Source organism: Eublepharis macularius, chromosome 17 (assembly GCF_028583425.1).
Source record: "Eublepharis macularius isolate TG4126 chromosome 17, MPM_Emac_v1.0, whole genome shotgun sequence".
Lineage (NCBI taxonomy): Eukaryota > Metazoa > Chordata > Lepidosauria > Squamata > Eublepharidae > Eublepharis > Eublepharis macularius.
In genome coordinates this window covers 1300286-1324349 of record NC_072806.1, presented here as the reverse complement: position 1 = coordinate 1324349, position 24064 = coordinate 1300286, and the positions used below count along the sequence as shown (strand labels likewise).

Below are 24064 nucleotides of genomic sequence, written 5' to 3'. Positions count from 1 at the left end.
TCCTCCCTCCCTCCTTTTCCCAACTTGGATTTTCTGTAGAAATTCTGGGGATCTTTCTCCTGGTTCGGCACCAGTTGGCCCCTGCAGCTCCCAGCATAGCCTCCTCTCCTTGAACAGCCTCTTCCCCAATACCGAAAACGCCTGGAACTGGCCCTGTGGTTGATCTTCTGCACACAGAGAGAAGGTTCTGCCCCAGCCCGGCCCCCCAAACAGGTGCAGACTGTAGCTGGTGTGAGGGGGGGGGGAGAGTCACGTGTTCCTGCCAGGCAAGACTGCACCCCAGTGCCTGCCTATTTAGAAAGTGCCCGCTTGGGAAGGGGGGAAGAATCTCCACTTGAAATCCTATCAACAAGAAACAGCCCTCCGGGGGGATTCTCCTGCACAGGAGCCCATTCTCTTTCTCTAGCTCTGACCTTTTGCTGCATTACAGATTTTCCCTGAAGGGATGCAAAAGAGGCTTGGTTGGAAAAAGGAGACGGTTGCGCAAACTGGCACGGCAACGGTTTTTGAAGAGCTGCTCGGCGATAAGAATCAAGGACGTGCTCAAGGTTGGGGCGGGGGGGGGGAGGCAGCCCCACCCGCACGCTTCACATATTCGCCGGTTAAGTTTTCAGTTGTCCAAGGTGGCTTAGGGACAGTCTCTGCACAGGGATCCTGAAATTTAGCTGGCAGGTTGGGCAGGAAAGAGACCCAGGCTGACCCCCTGCCCCGCAAGGGGAGCGGGCGCCCCCATGATACAAGGCAGAGGCAGGTTGGGGAGCCAACTTCGTGCACCAGATAAACTTTGGGCCTCCTTTTTCCTTCAAGAAGACCAAGCTGCCCACTATTTGCAACTCAGAAACAACCTGGGATAAAGACTGGGCCCAACGAGATGTGCAGGTATTCGCTTTCAGGAGTCAGAGCTCCCTTCGTCAGATATGAGGAGTGGGAAAAGGCAGAGGGTGTAAACTGGAGCGTCAGGGAGCTGGCTACAGCACATGCGGTAATCAGCTCGATAGAGCAGGGGTGTGAGGTGCAGAAAAGCAGCACCTGTAATGTGAGAAAAACTTCACTGGCTTTATTTATGATTCTTGTATATATTCCAGATAAAATTTTATCAACAATGTCACCATTGATAAAAATAACAATAGTGGCAGCAGCCGCCGCTAGGCTGCTGATTATTGGTGCTGGTTTTGCACACTAAAGGGTTTTTCTGAATCTGTGTCTCATTTCTGTGCATCCCACAGTTGCTCTTAACAAAGAGAAACCAAAAGATAAATTTCCACCAATGGAGGTCTTACATAAGGTGCATCTGACGAAGAGAGCTGTGGCTCTCGAAAGCTTATGCTACAATAAAGTTGGTTAGTCTTAAAGGTGCCACTGGACTCGCTGTTTTGCTACTACAGACTAACACGGCCGACTCCTCTGGATCTAAGACATAAGGTGGTGGCCCTTCATGGAACGGCCTGCCTGAAGAGGTCAGGAAAGTCCCCTCTCTCCTGGGCTTTGCACAAACTACGCAAAACTGAACTGAATTGGATTTTTACTCAGATAGGAGGGCTGTGCTGTAAGGAAGTGTCCTCAAAGAGCTCCACCATAAAGGGGCAGGGACTATATACTTTATTGCTATGAACTGTCTCTTTCTGTAAGTATGGTCCTACTGGATAATTCCTATGTTGTTTAATATTAGAATTGCTCATGCTCTGTTTCAGCATGTCTTCTACTCTGTATTAGGGTTCTGCTGGTTTTAAATTTTTGCACCTCTGCATTTATATATCCTTTTACATTGTTTAGTGAAATGACTGTACTGACTCGCAGTGTGTAATCCACCTTTCACCTCAGTAAGAAAGGCAGACTATAAATAATGTAAATAATAAATAACAAATAAAATTTACTTTCAACTGTACTTCCATCTCAGGAAGAGACCACCGAAGAGTCCAGGGCAAAGAAGCGGCTCTGCTGGAGGGCCCCCTGCCCCCTTCCTGAGTGTGTTGAGGGGCCCCCGTTCCATTCCACCCTCCCCACCAGAAGATCCGTTCCAGCATTCCTAGACTATATACCTCTGGACTACCAGGGACCCAGGATTATTTGGAGGGGGACTCTCTCCCTCACAGCAGTGCTTGCAAACCTGAAACTAAACGCATTGTTAGCACTCATCCCTACAGTTCAGGCCCCAATCCCCACCGCCTTGTGTTCCTGGGGCGGATGGCTGGGGAAGAAAACGCAGGCAACTCGAGCCAGGACAGCAGCGCCACAGGCCGCACACCTCCCAGTCCAGGCAACCGGATGCCTGGGCTGGTGCCACGGCTCGCTTGATAGCTCCAAGGCTTGTGCATTCTGGGCAAATGGTTGGCATAGGAAGCCACACAACTCTTGCCCACACAAGTGCATCTTGCACTGCCCCCAGCCACCCCTGTGGTCCAGGCCTCCTTCTTCCAGCGCCCCACAGCTGGATGTTGCCAGCACTCTGCTCTGCCCCTCCCTGGCTATGAACTCCTCGTCGCCTCTCCTCGCCTCCCTCCCCTGAACCACCGTATGATTGCGGGGCTCACGAACAGCCAAGCCCCCTCTTCTTTGGTCAGAGAAACTCTGCAGCATCTCAGCTCCCAGCACGGTTGTTTATTGCCTGCATTATAAAATCCTGAATATTATATTGAAAATGCTGACACAACCCTACCTACGGCGGCAACAGCCACATTTATGTACCTCAAAATGTCTATATAAAAACGGAGCTCCTATAAATCCTGCGGGGCGGCAGGGGAGGTATAAAAAGTCATATCAGTGTTGATGAGGCATCAAGGTGCCAATGCAGAGCCCGTGTGCCAGCCTCCCCTGCAGGGGGATGAATGAAGCTGGCACGGCTACACCAAGGCGGGTGGAAAAAATTCTCTTAGCCCACTTGGCTGGGGCTGGCTCCTGAAGCTAGCAAGGGTGGGGCACCCAGATCGTTCCAGCAGTGGTGCCAAGCTCTCCTGGCTCAGAGAACCAAAAAGGTCAGGGGCAGCACTGGGGGAGAGTCCCGTGAGGCACGGCAAGCGGACTCCTGGAGGCAGCTATGCCTCAGGATCCGGAACGGGCAGGTGTCCAAGGTCCACCCACCTCCGGTTAGCCAAGCTTCCACGGCACTGAAATGAATCAGACGCCACAGCTTCTAGTCCTCTTCCAAATGATCAATGTGGTTTTACCCAGACCACGAGAAATAAAATCTCAAAACAGATAGCAGCAGACCCAGTCACCAGTCCATCTCCAGTATCCTCCAGAACTACTAGACAAAGAGTAATCTGAATTCTCCGGACCCCCTCCGGAACTGCAAAAGAGAACAAGCGACCCCCCCAGGCCATGGAAACTCACATCTGGCAAACATCCCCGGACTGCCCTGCTCTTGTTTCAAGAGGTGCCTCCTCCAAATGCTTGTTCCCAGTTGGAGAACAGCCTCCTTTGTCCCGGAAGGTTGTGCTCCTGGTAGAGTTCTTTTAGACAAGAGAGGGATTACTGATATGCCCTCAGTTAATGCTGTGGCATGAGTCATTTCTTCTCCTATGCCACCTCTCTCTCTCTCTGTGGTAGCAAACCCCCGGTAAGGAACCTGAGTAGGTTTCCCAAGCCTGCACCCTTGCTGGGAACACACACCTGCACATAACAACAATTCTGCAAAGCAGCCGTGGATGAGAAAGGAGCAAGGATATTGTGCTCGAGCAGCACGCCCTCCTTCCTCCACATCCCTCACAGAGCGTTTGGGGTTGGAAAAAGCTACCCCCATTTTACAGATCTGGAAACAGAACATAAAAGGTGGGAAAGGTCTGTACCGGAAGGGGGCAGCTTAAAGAGCTTAGCAGCATTGCGGGGCGGGGGCTGCGGCTGCTGCTGCTGCTGCTTTCTAAGGCACGGTGGTGCCCCAACAAGGAACGCAGCGTGTCCGCTTCAGCGGCACGCCCCCTCCCACATGCCCACAGCCCTGCAGCCAACCAACTGCTCTGTACCTGACGGATCATCAGCGTCAATTCTCCCGCGCTTGCTGGGTAGAGCTGCCCCGTTGGTTGCTCTGACATTCTGGGACCTGCATCTCAGAATCTCCCCTCCCAGTTCTTAGCCGGCTTTGAGAAGAGGAAGAAACACACCAAGATGCGAGAAAAGCGGCCTAAAATCTAAGATAACCATCACGGAGCACTGCAGGGGTGTGGGGAGAGTCTGAGCAGCACAACGGCCTGCGGCTTTATACAGGGGGAAATCTGAGGCAGACTTCGAGGTCAGTCAGGCTTAGCCGGTGTTGTCCAGGCCGGGGAACCGAGGCCCAGTCCCATGAACATCCTTGACTGGGGGTTGGGCGCTCCCCCTCCCTCCCAGAGCGGAGGTTACTTGGCAGCACAAGCAAAGCACTCTGCACAGGCGCTGAGCACCGTTTCTTCTCACGGTCAAGGCCAGACACCAACCACCCCCTGCTCACCAAATAACCCGTTATTCACAGTCTTCAGCCAAACACCTTCCTTGAGGGCCTGCGATATGCAACTGTGCATAATTCCCATTAATTGATCAGTTGGTTCCAAGCCAGGCGTCTCACCTCATCTCATCTCAAGTCATCTTTAATCCTTGTACGGCCTTACGTGCCCCTTGGGGTGGGGGACCAAGAGCTCCCTTTCCCACACAAATACACAGGCCCCTCTGCTAGGTCACATCTCCAGCTGGATAACCACGACGGCACGAAAAGACGGCTCCCGCAGCGCCTGCTTTTCGCGATCTGCAAATGGCAGCTGAGTTTCCCGTTCAGTTCCTAACTGTGGGACGCTGACGCTGCTTTGCATATGGGCGGCACGTCACCTTGGGATCGGTCCCAACAGAATGACAAATGCTGCAGGCCCGAGGCTGCTCCCTTGACGGCGCTGGACTCACCTCTTTTTCAATATTAACTGGGCTGTCAATGCAGGAGGGCCACAAACGAGAGTGATGGAGCCAAGCACAGCTGCACGGAGAGCTACAAAAGGTGAACTGAAGATTTATGGAGGCAAGAGACCCTCCACTCGCCTCCGGCTCCCACTGAGCCCACGTACAAAACGCACCCTTTCAATCCTCCCTCACTGGTCCTGTGCTCCTCTTCCACACTTGAACTGAGAGGCCACAAGGCGGGAGGGGGGGGGTCATATGGTCACACCCGGCAACGGGGGGTCTTTGGGTTTCAATATGAGGCTTGCAAGCCAGGAAAGCGACCCCACGGGACTTTGCACAGGCTTAGATTCTCGTTTACACAGGGCTGCCCCCTGTGCCGAGCTGCAAGGCCTGCTTCACTTTCACGGCGGAGAGCCCTTGCAACCGGCCCACCCTAGCTTTTGCCATTTGGGAGTTGCGGATGGGGGCGACTTGCTCCCAAAAGACCAGCAGAAAAGCAACACACACACACACACACCCCGGTGGAAGGCGGGGCTTACACTGCCTTGTGAAATAACACACTGGGGAAGGGATGTGCACAAACAATATCGGTGATGCTCAGAGGAGTCCCACCTCCCTTTCCCCAATGGAAATGGGGCATGGGGGGGTCCTTACAAAGACTCTGCCCTATCTAGAGGGCTGGAAACATTCCCTGAGCACAAGTGGAAGACTCTGGACTAGCTCGAGCGACGTGGGCCAGGGAGGGGACTGCTGGGCCATACTGGGGGGTGGTGGTGGTGGAGGAGGCGCTTGTGCAACTGGGATCTATTCGCAGATAAGATGCTGGCCCGGGTCTTCCCTCTCAGCCTCTGAGACGGGCTCTGGCTGCGCCCGTTTTACTGAGGCGAAGTGAGCAAGTCCTGCCCCAGGGCTCAGCTGGAAGCGAGGGTCTCAGCAGGGGCAGCAGACCCCAGGCCCTTCCTGTCAGGAGCACCAGCCTGAGACGTGGCAGCTGCTGCCTTAGGAACGGCTCACCACTCATGCAGCCCAGCTCCCTGGGAAGCCATTCATAACTCTGTAACCTCCATTCCCCCCTCCCCCCACCCACTTACAGGGTCCTCTTTTTTCCTATACTATAAAGCTCCAAGCACGGTGGCCTTTCCAACCCCTCGATCACTTTAGCTGCACACTTCCTGCTCTACAGGACCCTTTTTGAGATGAAACGCCTGGAACTAGTTACGAATCAGAGCCAGAGAAACACTGCAGACGGCAAAGCTAACTAGCTTACACCGCCTACGCACAGACAGAGGCCTCATAACCAGCCGCCCCTGTCCTGCACTCACGGAGATTTTTATGATCCTACCGCTGACCTCCAAGGCCCAAGTGGGCTCAGTTCAGCCACGCTGAGGGCGGTCGGTGTACTGGCCTCATGAATAATAGAAGTAAAACACACAGCTGGTCAACCAAGAAATTTGCAGCATCAATAAAGATGCCCTAGCATCCATCTCTGCTGTGGTTGCCGGTCCTGTCCCAAAATGGTATCCAGGGAGAGGGCAGCCCTTCGGTGGAAGAAACACAAGAAACGCCCGCAGAACAGCTCTGTAACCACGTCCATTTACATGCCGCAACAGCGCCACACAGTGGCTGGACAAGAGGAGGTGTGCAGCTGGGTGGGTTTACTCCCAGGGTGTTGCTCTCTCCCTCTGCCCTGGGCTCTTCTCAGGGGCAAAACAGTCACCAGACGCTGGGGCAGACCAAGACCGTTCACAAGGGCCACACGCACACAAAATCCACATGTGCAAATTCACCAGGCAGTTCCCTCCCACTCAGGGCTTGTGCAAGAGGCTTTCCTGCTAGATTGCTCGCAAAGTCCAGATCCACCCGGATCCTGTTCTGCCCCCCTCACCTGCCATCGGAGGGAGCTACACCGCCTTGCTGGTAGGAACGGCTGCCGCCGAGGCACAGAGGCAGGCGTCTTCTGCAGATCTGATGCCCAAAGTCTGCAAGGCGGCACCGTCTCCCCCACAGCCCATCCAAACTCCTTCACCATAAATGACATAAATAAATAAATGGGTGCTTTGTGGGAGACGCAGACAATGTTCCCACCTTACAGGGAACTCTGCGCTTCGCTTGGCTGCACAGTACATCGCCTCTGGATATCCAGAAACCAATACCCTTCCTTCTGGGGCCCAAGTCAGTTTTCCACGGGCTTGAAGACTCGGCTGTCCATGCCCAAGCCTACCGAAAAGGACAGTGACAAGCAAGCTCCATCATGGCCAAGAACGCAGAATAACAACAGCAGCAGCAACGACATTCGATTTATACACCGCCCTTCAGGACAACTTAATGCCCACTCAGAGCGGTTTACAAACTATGTTATTATTATCTCCACAACAGAACACCTTGTGAGGTAGGTGGGGCTGAGAGAGCTCCGAGAAGTTGTGACTGAGCCAAGGTCACCCAGCTGGCTTCAAGGGGAGGAGTGGGGAATCAAACCCAGTTCTCTAGAGAAGAGTCCCACCACTCTTAACCGCTACACCGAGAGCCAACAGCAAAAGGCACTATCATTCCCCCCCCGCCCCCCCGTTTTTCCTTGTGTGCTCAACTGTTGCGCAAATCAGCTATCGTTCCCTGCCCAGCACGCAATGAAAGGAATCTCCTTACCTGTGCCTTCAGAGTGGCAGCATCAAACACAGTGACTTGGTTGCCGCAGCTGGCCCAAACGGCATCATCCAAGGTGAGCAGAGTTTGGACTGGCGCCAGCCCCACTGCCAGGCAGGTGGGCTCAGCTGCCGCATCCCAAAGGCCCCCTGTGATGAGATGAGCAGGGAGAAGAAATCAGGCACCGACCAACAGAAGAGGAAAGCATCTCAACAGAAGGCTCAGCTAGCCTCCAATCCTTGTCACGGTTTCTCCCTGGGATCCCGAGTGGATTCAGAGGGAGAGTCGTAACAATTACAGCGACTTCAGCTGAAGATCTGACTTGCTATATGACAGTCAGGCCCGGTCAACACCTCTCACTCCCCTCACAGAAATCAGAGTTTGCCAACATTCTGTTGTTGACAAGTATGCATGCATAGAACTAACATACATTTGGGATGTCGATGGTATGTGATGTCATGGCAGCTCAGCCAATGGCTAGGGAGGAAAGGCAGCCTAGGCAGCAGGCAGGTAAGCCACAGGAACAGGTTCCTGGACTATTAGAAGCAGAATTTCGTTCCAATCAGATCCATTACATTTGCCAAGGGCACCAGGTGCTTTGTCATTCCTCACGGCTACCAGATCTACGAGAGGCAGGTTATACTATTTCAACAGTCATTACACATGTGAAATTCAGACAGGGAGTTTTAAACGTGCTTCCCACTGGGTTTCTGAATCAGTCGATCACCAGTTCAGAAAGGCGGATTCACAGACACGTTCCAAGCCCCCTGATCTTGCTGCAGCGCACACCGTTTCATCCACATAAGATGTGATGCATTTTAAACCCCAAACTCTTCGTTTTTTAGCAAGTCTTTTTCTGGTAAAAGAGCAAGATTCGGGTTCAGGAGCACCTTTAAGACCAACTAGATTTCCAGAGTGTGAGCCCTGGAGTCAAGTTGGTCTTTAAGGTGCTGCTGGACCCAAATCTTGGTCTACTACAGACCAACAATAGCTACCCACCCTAAACTCTGAGAGAAAATGGCTAAAACAACTTGGATTGGTGTTAGGCAACGGAGTATGGGAAGTATGTTAGGGTTCATAATCTGATATTCTCACCTCAAAGATTTCACCAGTACTTTCAGTCTAACCCAAAGTCTGACCCAAAGCATACAATTCCCCAAAAGAAATGAAATGAACAGCTATGACGATTCTCTGACTTAATATGAACACACACAGATCGGGAGGGGGAGGGCACGAAGGGCTGAGCCGGTGCTGGGCTCTCGTGGCCATTTCTTATATTATGCCCAGGGTGATGCCAACTAGCATTTGGGGTCAGGAAAGAATTTTCCTCCAGGAAAGGCTGGCCAGGGATCCTGGAGGTTTTTTGCCTTCCTCTGAGCATAGAGCAGGGGCAAGGGGGGGGGAGATAGCTGTGAATTTCCTGAGTCTCACAGGGGGATGGACTAGATAACTCTTGGGATCCATTCCAGCTCTGTGCTTCTTTCTTTCTAAAAGCATCCACAAACGGAGAAAGTCCCAAAGGTTCTCTTTTGCTATTTGTACAGATACCCGTAGGCTGCAGCAATTGTGTTGGCCCTGCCCTACTTAGATGTAAGCGTCAGATTAAACCTTTGCTCATGTTTCCACATCTGACCGGAGACGGTCTTTTCTCCCTCCTGTCCCACTCTACACATGCTCTAATTAAAAGCCACAAATGGTTTATCAAAAGCTAATTAATAAAAAGCAATACACTGCCAAGTGGCGTCTGAAGCTCTACCTAAACATCCGTTTATAACCCCGGAACGGAGAGCAACGAGCTGCAGATTGTGGGTGGTTAATGGAACAGGGAGGAGGAAGAAGGCAGATCGCTGACAAAAAAAAAATCACATCCCCAGATGGCAGGATGGGGGGAGTCATCCAAGGCTGCCTAAACACACAGGCTGCCTTCACCCTACAGGGAAGAAGAGCCAGCCCTGGGCAGAGTCGCTGAGTGCCCACCCCCACATCTAGCACTTACATGGCACTGAACACAGCACTTATCTTCACTACCCTAAGCACAGCCTTGCGAGGTAGGGCAGTACGGCAAGCCTCATATTGCAGCAGAGGATGATTAGCGAGGTAACTAAGATGTTGCACACGTACACTCTGGGGCAGTGCTGTCTGCTTTCTGGATCCAGTGCATCTCGCAAAATTGAAATGAACTGACCCAAATGACGGTCTCTTTATTCATCCAAAATTTACAAGGAAGGAAAATTAAAGCACACCTGACAGGCTTCACCGGCAGTAAAACAGCCATTTGCACTACAGCCGGAGAGAACTGACAGCCGATCAATAGGAAATTACAGAGCTTCCAAACTGGGATTTTGTCTTGGGACCAAAACCTGGATTCGAGACGTTGCATTCTGAACGCCAATTAGCATAAAAGGGGGTGGGGTGTGTGTGGGGGGGAGGTTTTCCTCCTGCTGCTGCAACAAGCAGGAAATTAAAATAGATTGTAAATTAATTAAAGTCACTTGGAAATCAAGCGCCGATGAAACCTTCCCCCTGAGGGGAGCTTTGAGGAGCAAAGAATACGCTGGCTCGCTTTATTAGCTGAAACCTGCTGCAAGTGTGGAGTTCGGGGCACTTCAGAAGTTCTCAGAAGGTCAGGAGAACTGCTGCCGCCCGGTGGTTGAGTGGCCGGGCTGCGTGGGAGCGCTCTGCTCTGCTGGTTCAAACCCCACTCCTGCCACGAGCTCTGCAGGCGGCCTGGGGGAGCCGTATTGCGGGAATCGTCATTACGCTGACCCTGTTCACCGCTCCGAGTGGGGCACTGGTCTCTCTCGAAGAGCGGTATAGAAGTGCAGTGATTATTATAAAATGATGGATGACATCATTTTAATGATTAGATATAGTGTTTTTTAATGTTTTTAATGGTATTAACATTTGTATTTTTGTTATCCGCCCTGAGCCCGCAAAAGCGGGGAGGGCAGAATATAAATGTAATAAATTAAATTAAATTAAAATTAAATACACAAGTTGGTGGTACTGATAACAGAATGGAAAAGGATTGTGGAGGGAGGGTTCGCTTACACTTTCTCACTTAGTTCAGATTTGCCTTTTTCAAGGTTTTCAATTACAGGTAATTCTGGGGTCAGACATTTTAAAAGGGGGGAAGCGGCGTGTCAGCGTCCAGGTTTTATTGCCTATTACCAAGACTTCAGAGTGGAATTCTCTTTCTTCAGTAAGTGTGTCTTTCCTCACCAAAGTTTTGAATCTGGAATCCAAGACATGTGCAATTTGGAATTCAGCCCTGGAAATGAACCCAAACTGCCAACCTGAGTGAAATTCTACAGGGTATTTCTTGTGACAAAGAGTAACCAGAGGCCTGCTTCAAAAAACCAGTTCAGACAGACAGTAAGAGGAGAACTTAGGAGGACTGATGAGGAGAAAGTGCCCCCGGTGCCCAAGGATCAAGTGAGGGCTCTGCTTCCCATGTCTCCTTATCCGAAGTCTCGCTTCTGCTGTACAGTCACAGGGGGTGGGCTTCCAGAAGCCACTTCAAGAAGCCCCTCTGCTTCAGCCTCCCCATCTGCAACACGGAAGTAATGATGCCAGCAGACCTTACAGATTCCAGGGAGACCACCTGCCTCAGAAGCGCTTTATAAACCCCTCCTAGGGGGCATCGAGCTCAGCCCACAACTTCAGCACTCACCACTGTTTCGAGAGTAAGCCGCTACAGTTCCGTTCTGCAGGCCCACAAAGAGGAAGTCGGGGCTGTGCTTCAAGCAGAGAACTGGCTGCAGTCCAGGGCTTTTGCTGGTCAGGAGGACCTGGGTCCCTGTGTCCACGCTTCCATACACCAGGATGCTGGGGAGAGAGAGGCACGTGCAAGAGATAAGCACAGGCGGGGAGCTTGCAGAGCACAGCAATGCTTGAGGTAGCCGTACAAGGCTGGAACAGAACCCGCGGCCCCTAGTGCCCGACTGGGGAGCCACTGCACCAGCCGAGGTCTCTCCCCAAGGCGTAGCGAGGGGAAGAAGAGGCTTTCCGCTACATTATGGGTCACAAATCAAGACACAGCTTTCTAAAGCTTCACATGGGAACTTGCTTTCATGCATCTGACGAATAGAGCTGTGGCTCTTGAAAGCTTAATAATAATAATAACAACAACAACAACAACAACAACAACAACAACATTCAATTTATATACTGCCCTTCAGGATGACTTAACACTCACTCAGAGTGGTTTACAAAGTATGCCATTATTATCCCCACAACAAAATACCCTGTGAGGTGGGTGGGGCTGAGAGAGCTCCAAGAAGCTGTGACTGACCCAAGGTCACCCAGCTGGCTTCAAGTGGAGGAGTGGGGAATCGAACCTGGCTCTCCAGATTAGAGTCCCACGCTCTTAACCACTACACCAAACTGGCTTATGCTACAATAAAGTTGGTTAGTCTTAAAGGTGCTACTAGACTCTTTACTATTTTGATTTCGATGGCAGAAATGTCTGAAAAGATATGAGGCAGAAACTGAAAGGGTCTTGCAGCATGCGCAGAGTGCTTTCCGCAGCAACGAGAGCACCTGAAATTGGCAGCAAGGGCTCATCTCAGTGCTTCAAAGAGGTTTTCCGAAAGGTCTGGGCATTTTCACATTATTTTAGCACAAATCTTCACCTGCACAGCATGACAGAGTCGCAGGGCTGGAGAGAACTGTCCCTCTGGTAGGAGAGCCCAACTTGGTGAACTGTGCGGAGACTATTTCTGTTGATGTGGCAAAATAAAGGCATAATCTAGTTGTTTAAAGCCACATTTCTAGTGACAATGACTCAGCTTAGAAATCGGAGGCGATAGCCAAGGGACAACTCAAATCCTCTCTTCAGAGATAAAAGATGAAGGAAGAAACTGAATTTCGAAAGCCAGCTGGTCTGATTCAAACATCTTTGTTTCAAATTTGCTTCTCACTAGCCGTTTATGCTTCTTCAGGCCAAATTTTCCCACAAAATCATACATATTTTTGAACATTTTTATCCTATCCGTTGTGAATGAATTGTGTAAAAATGTGCATAGGCATAGTGTAAAAATGATGTAAAGAGAACAAAAAGTATTATGAACAGCAACAAAATGAGGCAGACTGAAACAGATGATAATGACAACAGATTAAATAAAAAGAATGAAAATGACCATATTGACGCGTCCCTTTAAAAACAGCTCCTGCCCTTTCCTTCACAGACACACACCCTGCCCCACCCCAGCATCTCCTCACGTGCCATCCTGCAGCCCCAGGCAAATGGCCGGCTGTGCTGGCAGAGGCGGGTCAGTAGCTGGCTGCGAATCCTCCGTTTTCTCCTCTTCGCTCCTCTCTGGAATGTATTCCACGCACAGCACCCGGGAGGCCACGGGAAAGGACTTCACTATACGAGGCACTGCACGGTTCAGAGAAAAAATCTCCACCTGGCCCCCGGCCCCTTCCTGGCCGCCCCCAACCTAGATGGCCAAAAGAAAGACAAAAATACCCGTGTGATCCACGGCCCTCTTGGCAGGAAAGCGGCTCTCCAAAATAATCTGGCAATCTCTCTGCCCTCCTAGCAAGATATCTGAACAAAAAGCAGAGGAACAAAACAACAACAGAAGGGAAACCTCAGATTTACTGGCATGAATTTGAAATTTATTTCCCCACAATCTGCACCGGGACTTTTGTGTGTGTTTGTTTGAAAACACTCCCAATTAAACACTGCCACATATCTCACTTTTAAAGAAAGCCATCAGGGTATAAAAACATTGAATCTGGCAAGTTAGAATTAAGAAAATTTTTAGAATTTTTAAAAAATCTCCCTCAAAACTGTTTTTTTTTTTAATGGACATTAAAGACCTAGTTTTTAACAGGCATGACATCCTGCTCGAGACGGAATGCTTCCGTGAGCTCCAGCAAATCGGCAGACCCTGGGCCCTGCGTGACGATTCACGCCTGGGTCTATTTGCCTTGGGCTTCCCAACCCTCTTCAGCCACAAAGACTAGAGAACTGAAGCTCTGTGGGATGGAGAACTGCAATTCCCGCAGTTTCAGACTGGAGGAGAAAGGCAGACATAAGGCTTCCGTTCATTTAGGGCTGGGAAAACATTTTTAGGGGCAGCTTATCCAATTATAGGAGATAGCCACATAACTGTGCCTAACTGAGCATCAAACTATACAGAGGATGCTCGACAAGGGTGATTAGATCGGGGGGGGGGGCGGCTGAAATTTAGTTCCAAAAGGCTGCCATGGGGCCAGACACGGCAGTGCTAGGAAACACAGAGTTAGGTCTTAGGGCCTGCACCATTTTCCATATCAAAAATGCCTCCCTGGGTGCTTCAAGCTGGGCGGGGGATGGGGGGGACAGGCATGGTATGGGGTCTGTGACTCTTCCACCAACCGGGGCGTGAGGTGTCTGATACCATTTCCTGCACTGTTTATATATCGTATTCTAATACTTTATGCTTCCTTTCAGGCTGCTGTAATCCTAGTCTTTTCACATGGCTGATGGGAGGTCTCAGTCTATTGACTGCATTGCCTTACACTGGGTCAACCTCCTGGAGCATCAGTGAGAAAGTAATTCACTATAAAGTAACTAAATAATAAATCTAAAGGGAGGCCAAGATGATGGAAGAGATCAGTTCCTTTTCCCCTGCAATGGAGCCTCAATCCTCCCCCCTCCCCCCATGCTTGGCCTCAAAATGCCGGTAGCTGGAGAACCACCACAGGTTGCGGGGGGGGGGGGGGCGCTTTGGGATCCTGCTTGTGGGGACCTCACAGTGCAAAGCAGGATGCCTGCCTTGGTCTCATCCAGCACAGCTGCTCTTCCGACAACCTCGTGCAGCTGGAAAGAGGAACTGCGGCTTGTGGTGGGCTCATTCATCCTATTTTTGCCCCTGGCTACAATAGGTTTTGTAGGGATTTGTGCTGTTTCAAAATCCTGCCAGATCGGGTTGACCAGAGGTGATGGTGGGGCAAAAGACATGAGCGGGAATGCCACACACTCACCCAGAGATAGCCTTGAGGTAGTGAAGTGCTGATGGCGGAGAAACCCAGCAAAGAGGAATGGACGGGGCTGTGCACGGCTGCTCCAAGCTGAGCAAAGGGAGACAGAGAGAGAGAGAGTCAGAAGGCCAAAGGGCGTGGGACGAGACCACTGCTGCACTCCACACCGCCCGCCTCCTCCCAGTGTGCCCTCCTCCACCTCGGCTTCCGACCTCCATCTTTGCCCGGTTCTCTCCTCCTCTTGCTCCCTCCTCCCCAGCACTTCTCTTCTACTACACCCTCCCCCCTGCTACTCTCCCCCCCCCCCTTCCTTTCACAAAGAAGCAAGAAGAGAATGAAAAAACCTTGCCTGGGCTCTAGACTGGAACAAACCCCACCTCAAACGAAAGGGAATTCTCGTTGGAAGAAAAAAGATCGTGTAACCTCCCTGCTGACAGGCAGATTTCAAAATCAAAACCTGTGGGGCTCAGTTAATCACTTCTGCTCTGCAAGGCGACTGGGTTCAATCCTGCAGAGCTGCTCTGCCCCAGAGGCCTGCGCCAAGGAAAATCTCCCTCCACCAGGGGAAAGCGTCTCTGCAACCAGAACAGATGCGGGATCCAACCCGATGAAGCTGCCAGTTCAGTGCCAATCTGAGGACTGCTCCAGGGTGGCAACAGTGATGAGATGCCCCTTACGCCAGGGGCACAGCCAAAAGGGACATCTGTAGCCCCCCAGTTGGGCCCAGTTGGTCTCTTCCGCTCTGCATTGGCAGCCTCCCTCCAGGGCAGGCTCGCTTCAGTGCAGTGGCAAAAGACTGCAAATTGGGACCGCCCAGCAGGCAAATCTTGACTGCTAGAACGGAGCCCTGCCCACCTACAAGTGGAGACCAGGGGGCAAGCATCGCCTGAAGTGGGGAGCCCACTGTCACAAGCTATGCTGACGTCTGCTACGCAAGACAGCTTTCACAGGGATTAGACACCTTGTGGAGCACAAAGCATGAGTCTGCCAACACAAATTTGACTCTGTCAAGCTGGGACTGAATAGGGACTATGAATGGTTATCACATTACCACAGGTAACAGATTTCCTTTACAGAGGTGGGGTCTGGGGGAGCTCAGTGGTACCTGGCGTGGGCTTTCGGGAACCACAGATCTCTTTGTCAGATGCATCTGGCAGGGAGAGCTGTGGTTATCGAAGGCCCATACTGCATTGGAATTGGATGGTCTAGCTGTTTGGCTTCTACAAGCTAACAGGGCAAACTCCTTTGAAGCCAACTGATACACACACACCAAAAGGAGATGTTTACATATACTAGCAAAGGAATGTTTTGATTGCTCCCTCCCCCTCCCCCCCTAATTGCCTCTTCCCTCTCTTGCTCTTCTGTGTTTGACCAGTCTCTGTATCAGGCATCTGACGAAGAGAACTTGATTCTCGAAAGCTTATGCTAAAATAAAATTGGTTAGTCTTAAAGGTGCTACTGGACTCTTTTTGATTTTGCTACCACAGACTAACATGGCTAACTTCTCTGCACCAACAACTATTGGCCACCACAGTTGAGTAAAGCCCCCCAAGTCCAGAGGCAGTATACCTCTCTGGCACCTTCACGCTGTGGGGTTCCTGAGGGGCTTCTGTCTAGCCCTGCTGGACTGCGTGGATGCCTGTTCCCATCCTGAGGTGCTTTTCCTATATTGCCTAACAATTTGGTGAAATCAGGCATGTTGATGGGATGCAATAAAACTCTACGCTTTCCTGAGGGGATCGCGTGGTAGCCTGGAAAGGCAATTAAAAGAGTGAGAGAGGTGACTGAGGAGGTTCCAAATCATTTCACGTCTTCCCCAAAAGCGTAAGAACCACAAGTTGCCTTTCACCGGAGGTGAAGCAGAGGCAAACCTTTGAAGCCAAAGGACACAATTGCAAAAGGGGGGGGGGGTGGGAACCGATTTCAGACCCTCTGGGGTAGAGAGAGGGGAGAGAAAGACGTGGTGGAGTCAAAATAGCTTTGTAGATTAATCATAATATATGAATAAAGAGTTCCCCTTTTTCCATCTGCTTCCTTTTATTCTCTTCTTTTTTGGAGAGAAGGAGAATCAATGGTAGATCATCAAAACCAATGAATTTTGCAGCCAGCCAGATGAGAAAAGCAGATCTCTGGCAAAAGAGAGAGCGACTCTGGCCTCCCCAGAGGCAACCGAGCCACTGTTCGGTCTAATTAGGCAGAAGTGGCAGCCAGAACCTCGGGAGGGAATTGGCCTCTCCTGCCAATTCGGACTGTCCCTCTGGAGACCGAGGGGGCTGAGCAGGACACAGCTGGTGGCCCAAAGGCTGCGCGTCGGTTACTCTGGCAACCCGGCCTTTCAGGAGATGACACTGAAGTCCTTCCTTGTCCCGAGGACGGGATGCCAAGGGAGTCCGGGGTTCTCTCAGCAGCCACGGGAATGGATGGGGTGACTCACTGAGTACGGCGGCGCATCCATGTCGGCTTTTATGATGTTCAGCTGCCCAAAGAGACAGGGAAAGAAACCCCTAGCGAGCTTTGTGGCTAAGCAAGGATTTGAACCCGAGTCTCTCATGACTAGGCTCGAAACATTCTGCCCAGAGCGCTCTGCAGCTAAACAAGTCCAGCTCTTGATCTCATTTCTGCACAGGGTGTCGTGCCGTCTGCAAGGGAGCAACGCCTGGCAGCAACCCCAAGGTGAAAAATACCCCACCTGGTTTAAACAAAAAGTTAAGGGGTGTGTGTTGAACTCTCCCCTCACCGTTCTTCCCTGCTTGGCTCCTGGGACATTAGGAGGTCTTCCAGTAGGCAGAGGCTAGGCGATCCTCTTGCGCCAAGCAACTGCCTTCCCAAACCCACCTAGAGAACCACTCCTCGGCCTGAGCAACACTTGCGTCCTGGGCGCTTTTAGGCCCTTCCCTGCCTAGATCTAGAAGAGGGCTAAGGGAGCTCATTTATCTTTCTGCAAGAAGAGGATACGGGCAAAGGGACCTAAACTCTTGCTTCCCTGCGTGCCAGTCGTCAGAATTTTTTCTTGCCGCAAGGCAAGCCCAGAGCGTTGCCCCCCCCTCGCCCGCGTGTTCCGTCCGCATTAAGCAGCATCCCTCTACCCTCCTCGCAGAGCCCAACGGATGTCCCTGAATCATCCCCAGAAGTCGCCCTTCCACTCCGAGACGACTACTGCCGTTCAGTGTAGAAAGGCACTCTGAACACCCTCAGATGCACTCCCAGCTGCTAGGGCTGACGCCTGGCATGAAAACATGTTATGGGAGCTGGCGCTGGGAGACGGTCGGTCTGCCCTGAGCAAAAGGAGAAACAAGAAACGGCGAAAAGGTTATGGAGTGTGTGTGCTTTTCTTGCCGTAAGTGGGCTGCAAGAACAAACGCTCCAGCTGGATTATGGCTCCAGCTGTGAAAGTGCTCATAGAAGCCACCTCTGTCTCCCCACCCCCCCAGTCCCTGCCTCAACTTTGTGGGGATGGTTCCAAACAGACGAGCTTCCCTTCAAAGCTGCATTGATTTCTGCAGTCAGAGGACTAACAAGGGCCTCTAAGTGGCAAATTTTCCTTCCCGGCTGCCTCGTCTTCCGGCACTCCCACATCATTGACTGAGTACAGACCACTCAACGCACCCCGCTAATTGCGGCCCAGGGAGAGCCACGCTGCCTGCCTGCTCTCAGGCTCACTGGAGTGGTGATCATTAGACAGGGAGAGGGTCCATGGCTCCTCTCAGCTTAAGCCACCAGGCTTCAAAGAAAACTAATCTGATGCAAGCCAAAATCACGGCTGGTTTGCGGAAACGAAGAGGCCACCATCGGCCCATGCCCAACCGCCTCTTGGTCCCCGTACCAACCTGGCTCACTAGCCCCCCACATCCCAGCCTCTGCAGCTCTTTGGCCTCCCCATGGCACTCTTCCCTTCCCGCCCCGAGGGCTTCTCCGGTTGTGCTCCTTACCTGCAGGTCAAGAGCCTTGGAGGAAAAGGCAGGCAAGCGGCAAACCAAGATGGGGCACCAGAAGGGAGCTTTGCTCTTCTTATCCTCCTCGGGACACAGCCAGCCAGGTTGGTTTTCGTCCCCTGGAGCAAAAGGAGGAACCAAGAGGAAGCTGAGCCAGACTTTGTGGTCTGTGCACAGAGCATGAGAAGGCCACACTAACATCTATTTCGGTATGAGCTTTTGGGAGACATGGCTCGCTACCTCAGATACGCAGTGGGAGAGCTCAAGAGCCAGACCCAGATGTGGAGAGCCCCACCTCTGCTCCGGGTTCCAAATTTATCCCTTGGGCACATCACAATCTGGACCTCAGTTTCCTACCTGAAAAATGGGCACAGTGGCGGGCGGCCCCCCACACAGAGAGGATGTTACGGTAACAAGAAATGGGGTGAGAAATAGTAAATTAGAACCGAATCGTTTCCAAAGATGCATTTTTTTTTAAAAAAAAAGAGGAGTCTGGATGCATTCATAGCCAACTTAATATCGTATATTGGCCATGTACATTTAAGGTTGGTACCCAGCTGATTTTACAACCACTTAGGCACTTGCAGTAGACCATCTTCATTCTATCATCTCAGAATATTAGAGGGGGGACAGCTCCAGAATGCTCCCCCTTGCAAAAATAGAACGCTTGCCACACTTCCCCCCCCTCTCTCTGCCGCAGGGGTCCCCAAGGTGAGCCTGAGCGTGTCGTGGCGCCCACTGACACCTTTTCTGGCACCTGCCGAGAGTTTTTAGAAAGTGGCAGCGTCCCGAAGGGGCTTTTGTCCACCAGAGATATTTTAACGCATGTTCATGCAAGAAAATATTTTTAAAATATGTTTATTTGAAAAGGCATTCTGTTAAACAGAGCTCCGGCATGAAATGTTGAAGAGTGACTGTACCTATCAGAGTTATGCATAACTTCACTCACTGACGTTTTGTGGTCGGCTCCACCTCCTGTTACCATTTTGTGGCTGTGCCCAACACTCGTTTGTTTGTCAGAATTCCAGGGGTGCCCACAGGCTTGAAAAGGTTGGGGACAACGGCGCTGTTGCCTCCCCAACTACCCAATTCTAGGTACAAAAGTCTCTCCCCCCAGAGCCCTAATCTTGTGATGGGAATGCTACTGTGTTGCACCAAAGGAAAAGGTAACCATCTCTATGTATTTGTTTAGCTCAAGATGTTATTTTAATAAGCATTATGATGGTTTGTACCTACTGAATTGGGGAGGGCTGTGGGGGAGGGGGGGCTGGAGAGAAGCCAGTTGAATTTAGGTAGCAAAGAAAGATGGATTTGTATGGGGGGGGGGCGCAGGTGGCTTGCCGGAAGCAGCCTTGAGGGTCTCCAAGCACACACGGCTTGCTTTTCGGGAAAGTATTTTTAAGACAAGCCCTTTCTGCCGGGGCAGTTCTCTGTTTGCACCCCAATAGATCTTATGAAGCCCCAAGTTCGGGTCCTCTGCCTCCTGCGCTTTGCTCTTCACAGCCATGCTCACAAGCGCTCTGGAGCCTGCCAAATGCTCCACCACCACTGGAAGAATGGGGCGGGGGGGGGAGCAAATTAGAGTTTTGCACACACTTTATTTTTAAGTGGTGGTTGCAGTTTATCCCCCCAGGCACTTTGGATTAAAATAGGCCAACAAACTGTTAAAAAAAAAAAAACAAGAGCATCAAATCATCACTGCCTGGGGGAAGTCGGGGATCCAAATAAGATTTCAAATGAATTTTTCCCTTCCCTCTCTTCCATTAAAAAGAGGTTTTTTAAAAGGCTCTCTCGCTGCCGCGGCAGTTGAAGTTAAATAGAAAGCAGAGATAAGAAGGAACAGAAGGGTCTGGGGGGAGCCTGAAGCACGCCAGCAAGCAGGGGGCGCGAGGAACGCAAAGGGAGGCTGGAGCTGCTCAGAACCGTCGGCTGCTTCCCCCTTCAGTTAAGGAAGAGATCAAAGGGCGGCAGACGCTCAGAACCGTGACATTGCAGGGTTATCCGTTTGGGGGCAGACGGTGGTGGTGGTCTTGTTCTTTTACATTCTCAACCCAACTCCCAGAGGGGACTTGCTCCGTTTACGGCCGTTACGGAGGGCTTTTCATCCTATCTTTAAACAGCTCTCGCGAAGACTGAACGTGGCCGCTTTCAAGGAGCCCCCCCCCACAGACCACAACAGGAGAAGACCTGGGTCAGCCTGACCTGCAGCTGCTCCCAGGAACCTTCTAGGGGGCAAATGGGGGGGGAGCCCAAAGCTCAGCGGAAGAGCCGCTCACCCGGGTCCAGCCTCCAGCTTACAAACAAATCTCACCCCAGCCAGGCTGGGAAAGGGTCCCCCGATGGAGAGCCATAGCCAGGCGGAACAGAAAGCGCTGGGCTGGAGGAACAAAGGGCTTGACTCTGCATAAGGCAGCCTCAGGTTGGGGGGTGGGGGGGTATCCTGGAGAGACCCCCCCCAGGCACGTGTCCTCCCAGCTGCACAACACAGTGGAAGGGGTTTTGCTTAATTCGTATGCAACTCATCCAGTGAACTATTTTTCAAAAAAGAAGAAATTATATTTGATTGTTGTATGGTTTTTCTTTACTAAACTGTGATTTATGTTTTAATTTGGAAGCCATCTCAAGTGTGAGAAGCAGAATAGGAAACAAACAAACATGAATCTCTTCTTTTCTGCAGGAGGGCATATTCAAGAGCAGCGGGATTTTCTGTGCCCACAGGTGCCTGAGCTGTGATTGGCCTAAGCCCCCGCCCCCCCCGCCCCCCGCAGGAGCTCCGGCTCCGCAATCTCTGCCACCTCTTCATTTGCTGGAGCAGGATCCCGTCTGAAAGACAGCGCTGCGGTCCAGGCAAATCCCACTTGCGGCAGGAACACACTTCAGCCCACTTAAGCGAGCCGCACTCCGCTGCAACGTCTACAACCACCACCGCTGGAATATGAACATAATATTGCAGGCGAAAGATGCTCAGAACGATGACACTGCAGGGTTATCCATCAGGCCTACCTTACAGGGCTTTTGTTAGGGTATACGGGGCTAATAATGCTGGCTTGCCTCATCCTTTACTTAAAATATTTATATGCCAGTCCAGACACCTGCTTGAAGCAGCTCACATACGAAAAACAACAGAATACAGAAGATGTTTTGACATCTTCTGGGCACAGAACAGGGGTCACTGTGTGTGTGGGGGGGGGGAGGTAGTTGTGCATTTCCTGCATTGTGCAGAGGGACGGACCCTGGAGGACCCTTCCAACCTTTCGATTCTATGATTCTATGAATACAGATCACAGAACCAGCCACCAGATAATTAGGGATATTTATATGTTGAGCCATAAAAACAGCTTTAAGCAACCTACGATGAACCCCAACAATCTTCAAGCACATCATAAAAAAATGATCCAGAGGAGTTAGCCGTGTTAGTCTGGAGTAGCAAAATAGTAAAGTGTCCAGTAGCACCTTTAAGACTAACCAACTTTATTGTAGCATAAGCTTTTGAGAGCCACAGCTGATGAAGAGAGCTGTGGTTCTCGAAAGCTTAAGGTAAAGGCAATCCCCTCTGCAAGCACCAAGTCATTACTTACCCATGGGGGGGGGACATTGCATCACAACATTTTCTTGGCAGACTTTTTATGGGCTGGTTTGCCATTGCCTTCCCCAGTCATCTACCCTTTACCCCCAGGAAACTGGGTACTCATTCTACCGACCTCGGAAGGATGGAAGGCTGAGTCAACCTTGAGCCAGCTTCCTGAACCCGGCTTCCACCAGGATCGAACTCAGGTCGTGAGCAGAGCTTGGGCTGCAGTACTGCCGCTTACCACTCTGCGCCACGGGGCTCTTGAAAGCTTATGCTACAATAAAGTTGGTTAGTTTTAAAGGTGCTACTGGACTCTACTATAAAAAAAATGAAATGCCTTTGCTAAAGCCTGGGATGGGGAATGATGAAGCTGAGTGCCTCATTTCAAAGATGAGGTGCCACCACCCCAAAAGCTCTGTTTCTGGTCACCGCCTGCTTCATCTCTGCAGGCGGGGGCAGAAAGAGTCCTTGCAGGACTGTGGTAAGGCTATGTGGAGCAAATAACGTTGGCCTACCTTATAGGGCTGTTCCAAGCATTACAGCAATATTGTATGTGAGAATAGCTTTGTACTCCGAAAGCGGAACAGTACTATTATTTCTGTTGGTGCTCATTCTTCCTGTGACCGAAAGCAACAGTGGCAGCCGCTGCCTCCTGCCCAGATAAAAGGAGTGACTTGTTCTCCTCGTCACAGAACAGGCTTTTGGCCAGCAACTACATTTCCTGGCACGGGCACTTCTTGAACAGGCCTCGTGAGTGTGGCAAGCCGAGGTGCCTCCCCTCCCCTCCACACATCCAACCTCCCCCCACCCCATCACCAGTGCCAGAATAGGTGCCTCCTCCTCCATTCCTTCCCCCCGCATCTGAATCCCTTCGATGGCTTCAAACGTTTGCTTCCGCTCTCCAAGGGGCATGGGGGTGAAGAAGCTTGGGTTGGCAACCAGTGAAGGCGGGACTGGACCCGAAAGGTGGACAGATGCCCCTTCTCATAAAAGATGAAGCTGAATATCCAGATTCTCAGGCTTGCTACGCTAGACCTCAGTGCCAAAGAAGAATTCAGGAGAACTCTGAAAGCAGCAGGCAGGGCACCCTCTAGCACACCATGGGCAGAACTCGAGCAGCCGACTGCAGGACTCCTGCTCCAAATGAAAACTCATCCCTAAAGACTCTGCAACTAAGAACATTCCAGGGGAAGGAAAGGAGCTCGGCCGTCCAACAGTCCAAGCATCTCTCTATTTCCTTCCTCGAAAATCAGCATACGCTCCCACCACTCACAGGAGATGCGGACAGCTGCCGTTGGAGTAATTTATTTCTCTCCTTCATCAGGTGCCTCTGGGAGTGGCAACTCAACTCTTCTAATTACAGAAAAATTAAAAACACAAACCGAGAGCGGCTAACGGAATGCAGAAGGGACTCACAACTTGCCCCGAAGGCTGGCATGGGAGCTGCGTGGGGTGGAGGGAGGCTCAAGCCCTACCAACTACAGGGGAAGCGGGGAAAGGCAGGCGCTGATCGTGGGACTCATATGAGGAGGGGAACATCAACCAGAAGAACTCAAGGCAACTCAGAGTCTCTCTACACGAGGCATCTGACACGTGAAGAACTGCTAACGTTGCAGGGAAGGGTAGTTTAAAAAGACAGAGCCGGCGGCAGGGCAAAGGCTTTGCTATTCACTGGAGCTGTGAGGAGAGGGCTGTGAAATGCCAGAAGGGAAACTTCAGCCCATGATAACCTCTCCAGGTCCAAGCCCGGCTCTGGAAGGCAGCGCCAGCCCGTTTTCATGCCTCAGTGCCCTCTGGTTGCCATCCCACACAGTTTTAGACTGGAGAGGTGAAACTGACAGAGCCTTCAGGGAGGCAAACCCTCTGAGATCTCCGCCATTTCTGTCTTTTTAAACTACGCTTCCCCGCTAACATTGCATCTCCCTACACTTGATGAACACATACCAAGTCATCTCATGTAGAGTGACTCTCATAAATATTTGCATTGGCTTACTCCCCCCCCCCCCCAAATCCAGTCTACAAAAAAACGTTCTGTGAAACTCTGAAGTTTGCACTCTGTATTCTGAATATTGATTGGACCCAATAA

At 51.3% G+C, this 24064-nt stretch overlaps 1 protein-coding gene across 7 annotated transcripts in view; it reads right to left on the bottom strand.

Moving 5' to 3' along the window:
- Positions 1-24064, bottom strand: part of ARHGEF10L (Rho guanine nucleotide exchange factor 10 like) — a 119544-nt gene that overhangs the window by 9269 nt on the left and 86211 nt on the right. For all 7 annotated transcript variants that reach the window (XM_055001440.1, XM_055001439.1, XM_055001441.1 and 4 more), the window contains 5 exons: positions 18405-18526; positions 14479-14565; positions 12724-12944; positions 11174-11328; positions 7504-7649 (listed from right to left, as the gene is read on the bottom strand). In XM_055001440.1, coding sequence (XP_054857415.1) covers positions 7504-7649; positions 11174-11328; positions 12724-12944; positions 14479-14565; positions 18405-18526 — 731 coding nt within the window. The remainder of the gene's footprint in view (positions 1-7503; positions 7650-11173; positions 11329-12723; positions 12945-14478; positions 14566-18404; positions 18527-24064) is intronic.